This window comes from Astatotilapia calliptera, chromosome 12 (assembly GCF_900246225.1).
Source record: "Astatotilapia calliptera chromosome 12, fAstCal1.2, whole genome shotgun sequence".
NCBI classification, from domain to species: Eukaryota; Metazoa; Chordata; class Actinopteri; order Cichliformes; family Cichlidae; genus Astatotilapia; species Astatotilapia calliptera.
This window is the reverse complement of record NC_039313.1, coordinates 16,012,770-16,020,761: the sequence shown is the minus strand read 5'-3', so window position 1 is coordinate 16,020,761 and position 7,992 is coordinate 16,012,770. Positions and strand designations below refer to the sequence as shown.

The following is a 7,992-nucleotide window of genomic DNA, read 5'->3' as shown; positions in this document are numbered from 1 at the left end:
GAATGGAACTTCTCCCGCCCATCTGAGGCACATTTCTGGATTTCCTTGGTGATATAACTCTTTAACTCTCACCAACTCCACACTTCAGCTTCTGTCTTGTCTGTGGCCTCCATCCTTCTGCATAGTTCCCATGCATGGGGTGGAGACAGGAAGAAGCAGAGGATGGACCGTCGCACGTCACCAGCACTCCCCAGCTCTCTCGCTTTTCCTCGCAGCTCAGTCAGGATTGATGGTGAGAGAGATGGCCCGAAGTCAGCAGCAGGAACTGTGTTGAATGAAAACAGTGAAGGACTGAAAAAAAAAAGGTTTTCATCGTTAAAGTGTTGTTGGACCCGTTTTGGAGTCAACTTCAGAGAGGAGCCGCTGATTTGCGTTTGCGCGTCTGTGCCCTGAATGTTGCGCCACATTGCGTTTCGCTGTCCAGCTGGCATGTGAGTGATTGCGTGCAGTTTGCAGTGCGCACGGTCGATTACCACCATTTGGACTGGCAGTAGCTCTGATGAGTCTAACTATTACACGTCCGTGGAGCGCTTTTGCCAGATGATACCTGTTGATTTTGCATCGCGCCATGTCCTACTGTCGGACTGAAGTGGACAATGAAGTTATGGGATAGTCTAACCACTTGTTTGATACTGCTGAGTGCCGTTTACGCCAGCCCGCTGCTCCAGAGCCCGCAGCAGCCCACGTCCACCAAGAGGAGAGGGCGCGTCGCCGAGAGTCCCCCCGAGCTCCCGCCCGTTCAGATCGGCCTGTCTGTTTCTTCCACGAGCATGAGCCGCGCGGATACCGCAAACAGGGACGAAACGCTGGCTGGAGGAGACAAATGTGAGGGTAGCGAAAGTGCGCAAACCCGATATGTCATTTGCAATGAGATTTGTGTGAATTGCTTAAAGACGTGATGGTGATGTGTCCACCAGAAAGAGAGAAAAAAATCAAAAATTGGCAAACCTAACAACAAATAGAAAACATGTGTAAGTGGTCACCAGTTAAGTTGCTTATACTTAAAATTTCTTTTATTTTATGCTGAACGAATATTTGATTCAGATTGATCATGGTCTTAAAACCTTTGCAGTTACACGTCTCATCATACTCAGTTTATTGGCAGATGAATGCCTCTTTTTTTCCCCTCAGAAGAATAACTTCAAGTGGTAATAATTAGGAATTCATTTTCCATCAAGTAACTTGTGCCACGAGGCTACATAGTGGCTGTGTTGTCTTCATTGTTTAATCCCACTTAAACGTAAAAGCGTCTGGTGACAATGGGACTCATTCGTAAGACACCTAAATCCACCCCATCAGTATTGCCTCCACAGAAGAGACCTCTGTATCATTTAAAGATGTGCATGTGTAGTTTAGTGACACAGCACTGCATGTGTTCAATAGCCAGTGGGGTGTGTAGAAGTGAAACAGTGTGTTCTGTCCAGCCTTATGCATGTCTCTTAATTGGTTTCAGACACCACTGAGGAGCCCCTCCCAAATGAGTTTGAAGATGTGGTGAACTTCATCAAAGTAACCATCAGTAGAATGCGTCGCTCCTCCTCGCTCACTGTGTCCTCATCTACCTCCACCACCAGCACCACCGCCGCTGCCGTCCCCATCTCTTCCCCCTCCAAAGATAACTTTGACAGCAGGACCCGACATAGAAGGAGAAAGAGAAAAAGGACAAGCCAGCGAAACAGTAACAGAAGAGAAGGGGGATCTAGAGGTGCTGGCGCAGGTGGGAAGATTAGAGGCGGTGGTAGAGGACAGGGCTGCGTGCTAAAGCAGATCCACCTCAACGTGTCTGACCTCGGTCTGGGCTACCGCTCCAGTGAGGAAATGATATTCAGGTACTGCTCAGGACCGTGCAGAAAGTCAGAGACAAACTACGACAAAATCCTTTACAACCTCATTCACAACAGGAGGCTTCCCGCCAAAGACGTTCCCCCTCAGGCTTGCTGTCGGCCAATAGCGTTCGACGACGATCTCTCGTTTCTGGACGACAGCCTGGTTTACCACACCGTGAGGAAGCACTCCGCCAGAAGATGTGGCTGCGTGTAGGGAGTGCAACTTGTCAGGCTTTGTGTAATTTAAACTTTTTATACTCCCACTCTATAGTGGTATAATGTTAAGTGTTTTTTCTTTTGTTTTGATTTCACTCACAGAAGCTTTTTTGGCATGTGGTGATTTATGACTTGGATTTAGCAGTATAGGAGTAAATAAACAGGAAGTGGCATTACACAAGTTTTCACCCCAGAGAAATTACTTTTAAGAGTTACCTCGGCACGGTTACAGCTTCTATGACTTCCTTTACAGCCTACAGCTTGGCTATGTGGGATTTGATATTCCCATCTATACTCAGTCACAGTCACACATTCAGCAAACTCACTCTGTCTACTGTACAGCACATAAGTTACACAAAACATCACGCATATGAGATGTATTTATGAAATCTTGAATATATTAAGTTATTGATATTTATTTGTTTTTTGTAATGAATAAATGTTATTTATTACTGTGATCAGATCTATGGGAGTGTGCCAAAGATTTAAATCAAATATGATTTATTTTGATATAAAAGCAGTACACTGCAATACCATCTTTTACGCATCAGTATCTAATCTTAAAGGTACCCCGTTGAGTTGTCTTGACAATGTTAAGAGTGCATCCAGGGTTTCTCACCACAACACAGTGTGGGTGCCTTTGAGGTCTCGCAAATGAGCCAGCACACATTTCGAGTCTAACATTGTTTACATCCATGTTCACTAGCTTCTAGGCTTATTTGTCTTCGTCCTTTCTACTCCTGCTTCTTTACTTCTGTTACTCCCACTGATCAGCAGAGCATCTTAAATATGTAGGAAGCTGTACGGCATCTGTCTGTGCCGTGCGTGTGTGCACGACACAAACAGAATGCAGACCTGTTCTCATAAACATCACGCTGTTGTGTTTTCAATTCATCAAAAACTCCCCAAGGAAAGCTTTAAAGGTTTTTCTGCCTTTGTACAAGTAGCTCATTTGACTGTTTCCTGATTGAAGCTACGCGAAAGCATTTTCTTGTCATGGTTAGAGCTCGTTCCTCCTCTCAGCTGAATTAAACCAAAATTGCTCACCTCAAAAACAAACATGCAGCTATACGTTCTAGAGTATGTGTGCTCAAATTGTCTTATTTTTAATGTTAATAAATGCATTTTTACAGTGTACTGTATTCTGTAATGAAAAAAGGAGAAAAATGACCCCATTCCTTTGTTAATGAGCTTAGAAGACAACAGCATACTGTTTTAAGTCTGTCCAACCTTCAGAAAGTTTAGAAAAACATTCTGATTTGCAATTTGATCCCAGAATGCTTTCATATAAATCTTGTTTTAGTCCCTTTTTACCTAAGACACGAGTAATTGAGCATTGGGCCTTGGTTCTTAAAGAAATAATAAAAGATGAACAGAATCTGATGTTATCAAATGACGAGAAGAAACAATAAACACAAGAGAGACAAGATAGTACAATACCTATAGTACAGGGATAAAAGGAAGGTGGGACTGACAGGGAGTGATGAAAAGAAGATGGATCAAAGTGGCGGGGGGTGTCAAAAGATCTTACAACACGAGCAAAATAGCATGGAAGAATAAGCAGCGAGCTTAGAGCTGAAGTGTATGTTGGAAAAGAAAGGAAAGACTATTAAAAATTTGAGAAATATCCAGAGAAGACAGTAATGAGGACGAGGATGTGGGGATTGGAGAACATGAGAAGGGAGATGTTTAACTAATGTGTGTGGCCGCTATCTGATCCACTCCTCTTATCTCACATTTCACAGCCCTTCCTCTCCTGAACTTTGGGTCAGTGCAACCTCGTTCAAAAGCTACAGGGCATACGCCAGCTTACAGATTCAGTTTTTTCATTTTTTAAGTGTCGTATTCATCCATAAATACCATTATGTGATTCTGTGTGAAAAATCATGCCCTACAGCAGAAATGCTCAGAGCTGCTTTGATTAGAATTTTAGAGGCAGACATGTGTAGCTCCACTGTTTTGCTTTGGAGACAAGATGTCAAAGAGATGTCCTTTATAATGGTTATAGGTCTCGCTGTGAACTGCACCTGTCTACTGTTCAAACATTCTGTTTGCAAGAGGCATCCAATCAGAAACAAAGTTGGGTTAAAGTAGAGGTGCCCTTTAAGCAAGACGAGCTAAAATAGCTTGTTTCAGACAGGATGAACTGATAGTCTGCACCGAGGCCCAGTATAGAAGAAGTAAGGATTACTTAAATGTGAATTAACCAAAGCTACTGTAACAGAGTACAAAAATAAGACTATGGAGCCCAAAATGAGGACGACAGGTCAAATCGTGAAGTAATGAAGGCGTTTTTGTCCCCTCCATTTGTCCTTTGAACTAACAAATGTATACAAATCACCATATATTTAAAAAACTGGCAACTAGTAATTTTTCTACTAAGCCAGTTATGCAATATTAAGATCTGATGAGTAAACAGAATGAGTCACTTTCCAGTCATTATGTCTACTTTGAATTATTTTAGTGTCCAAGCCACACATGAACAAGTTGCACTCAAAAAGCCTTGTGTATAAATATTTGTAGTAGTTACCATTCGGGTTGCCAAACACTATAATAAAATATAGTCTGATGGACAATATGAAGAAAATGTGCACAATTAAATGTAACCCTGAAAGATGGCAACAGCAATCTGTTCTAGCTGCACTATGGAAAGTATAAATAACAAGTGCTATAGTCGTAGACAACAGAGGAAACCATTAGAGCCAAATGACACCTAGCAGGCAGTGTCATTACAGTCAGGCCAGTGTTCTGTTCTTTTGTTCACGGTGTTAGAGGAGCTTGTAATGAGGGATAATGTTCCGCTCGAGTGTAATACAACACAAGTGTTAATGCTTAAAGGGGCGGTGTTCCAAACAGGTGCTAAATGCTGGCAGAGCTACAAGTGTTGACATAGTTTTCATACATGAGACCTCTTTTCTGTACTGTTCACCCATTTGTTCACTGCTGTAAAAAACATTAAAATATCCTGGCTCATGGGAAACCTGGCATATCCAAATGTGAAGTTTTTCTCCAGACTACTTCTGTTGACAAAAAGCAAAAGACCCAGTCACTGGGTGAGTGCGAGCGAAATCCCCGAGGCTCTGAGCTTGAAAATTTGGACAAATAAGACCATTTTTGTAATTTAGAAATTCTTTTTATTTTTATATTTGGGTTAGCTTCCACTTTTCAAAGCAAATTTCGACCATCCAACCTCCTAATGATGTCTTAAAACATGACTGCAAAATAATATATTGTGGGGTTTTGAAGATGCATATATATTTTTGAAAAATTAAAAGACGGATTTATAAATTAATATCCTATAAGCCTATAATCCTATAGCAGTCTATGCTGGGAAGAATTAAAGCAGCTCTGGAGGCAAAAGGAGGTCCAACCCAGTACTAACAAGCTGTAACTTAAGAAGTGATAACTAACTATAAACTAAGGCACCACTTATTTCCTACTTGATCACTGTTCTCTGGTCTGGAAAACTTCTTATCTTCTAAGAAAAATCCTGGTGATTTTACATGTCTGGGAACTTACCAGTCAGGGTGGGTCACTTAAAGATTAGCTTATAGGAAGAGTGTCAAACCCTGTACCAGCATTATATCATTTTATACCTAATGAAATGACCAGTGAATATATTAAAACACTGTGATACACAATGGTGGATGTAAAATAGAGCAGTCAGCAGCAAAATTGGGCCTGGGTCATTGTTTCCTCTTCCAACAAGACGCTGGTGAAGAATTACCTTCAGAAGACCAGAGTGAACGTTACTGATTGGCCTGCACAAAGCCTTGAATTAACTCCCACTGAAAATCTGTTGGATGAACTAAAGACAAAGGTCCGTGTCAGAAGACCATTACATCTGGAGGAGAATAGAAGAATGGCCTGGGATTATTCAGGAGATGTGTGTGAGACTCGTTGAAACCATAGCAAACAACTGCAGGCTGTTATCCAGTAAAAAGGGTATGCAACAGACTATTAGCATCAGGCGGGCTAACAATTTTCACCCTGGTAGTTTTTGATTTTTTTGAAATTGCTTTTTTCTGTAAATAAACCAAAAAACATCTTGCATCTCAGCCTCAAACCTTCCAATTTCCTTAAAGATTTACTTTATAAGAAATTGGAAGCACATATTCCCTCCTCATCTTGTTTATTGTTGTTTACAAGAGGAAGCAATTGTGGGCAGAGTCTTGTAGTCAGTATTGGGCTAGCTGGCATGAGAAAAGATACAGATGATAACCTGAATGTAATCATGGTTCGATGAAGCATGTCTGGGGTCTTCATGAGAAATCTGTCAAACTAAAAGAAGCTCTTTGTGCCACCGCTCTGGAATCTGTCAGAATGACTCAGGCTACGTGACAAGACAATTGCAAAGACAACCACAGAAAGAGAAAGGCGAGTCATCATAGATGAAAATAATACAGCTACCAATTCAGGATGTATTATGACAACACAATACTGATGCTGTCTCACCCTGTTGTTTTAGATCAAAAGAAGCTCCAAGATTTCTTTTTTTTTACTCGCCACTGAAGACTCATGAAAGTAGCTTTCATGAGTCTTTTAATGAGAAGTTCTTGCTTCACAAGTGAAAACACAAAGGGAGGAAGAGAGGGCTGGAGTTTTGGTGCCAAAGTTCTGCTATATCAAAATAGACAGTACAAAGTATATCAAAAAACTAAATCACTCGTATTTTTTTCTGATACAAGAAACAGGCCTGCCACCCTGTCAGTGCTGTTTAAACACTGCTGTGCATCACTGGATTGGCTGAAACACAAAGCAGAGGCGCAGGGAATTAACTTGGAGCTGTAACCGGACTGCACCGATCATCAGTTGGCTTATCATCAAACCTACAGTCTGGACCACCAACCACAGACTCCCCCACTCATCACTGTTACCACACACACTGAGACACGTGTTATCAGTCATCACTGCAGTGAACTGCAGATGGAACATGCACTGTTTCAGCCAATTGCCAACAAGAGGGAGACAGCACCAGCTTCTAACTCTGTAACGTCAGTGGCACAATGCATTAAAAAAACAGATATTAATTTCATTTAATAGTCTTTATACGTCTGAATCATTTGATCTTAAGCAAATATTATAGCTTTAAACATGACTTGATGCCCTGCAATATGAAGTGATGAGAGGTGTGAATGCAACACTATCACCTGCGTGTTGCTGTGTGAGAATGTGTTAGTTCAGATAGTTAAATATTCAGGTGTAACCAGAGAATGTCCTTTACACCTGCTCTGTGTGTGCATGCATCTATGCCTCAAAGTGCATGTGTCTACATCTCTGGCATATTAGTTAAATAATTTTGCTCTCTTTTTTTTTTAAGTACCATTTGTAATATTTTAAAGGGAAAATTGGATCATTAAACAGGAAAACATGCTCTCCTTAGGTTTTTCATGCATCATATTTTATTGAGCAATTCATATTTGGTCAGTTAGGCGCTACTGATGGGGTGATGGCATTTACACATACTTATCTGTGGACTATACGAGGAAACCACAAAAATAAAGAAAGAAATCAATTACATTTGTGATCAAAGACCATAAATCATTAAGCCCTCTGAGCTATTGTGTTCTCCAGCTTAACAGTCTTTTTCTAAAGACATTTCAGCAAATCCTTTACAACATTTTACCTTCTCCGTTTTGCTTTCACTGAAGTGGTAATGAGCATGCGATTTCAAGGTCAGACTTCATGAAGTTGGCGCTGATAAGGCTCTTCTTGAGACTTCAAAAACCAACGGTATCTACATCCGTCTTTTCAGCTGTCTGTGCTTCTGCATCTGAAAAGTGGCACTCATTTGAAAGTACCTTAAAACCTCCATTCTTTTTAATGGGCAGAAGGGGGCACTGCAAAAAGACTTCCAGTTATATCGAAGTTCATGGGAAAACAGTGCTCAGCTCTAGTTCTCTGTGACCTCAATAAACACTTTCATGATGACCCCCATGGGCTCAGTTGC

At 41.2% G+C, this 7,992-nt stretch overlaps 1 protein-coding gene across 1 annotated transcript; it reads left to right on the top strand.

Moving 5' to 3' along the window:
- The first annotated feature begins 351 nt into the window (after window positions 1–351).
- On the top strand, window positions 352–2,081 carry LOC113033959 (glial cell line-derived neurotrophic factor-like). Its single transcript, XM_026188188.1, has 2 exons — window positions 352–825; window positions 1,454–2,081. Exons 1-2 carry the CDS (start codon window positions 597–599, stop codon window positions 2,038–2,040), a joined length of 816 nt encoding a protein of 271 aa, XP_026043973.1. The 5' UTR covers window positions 352–596; the 3' UTR covers window positions 2,041–2,081.
- Window positions 2,082–7,992: the final 5,911 nt, after the last annotated feature.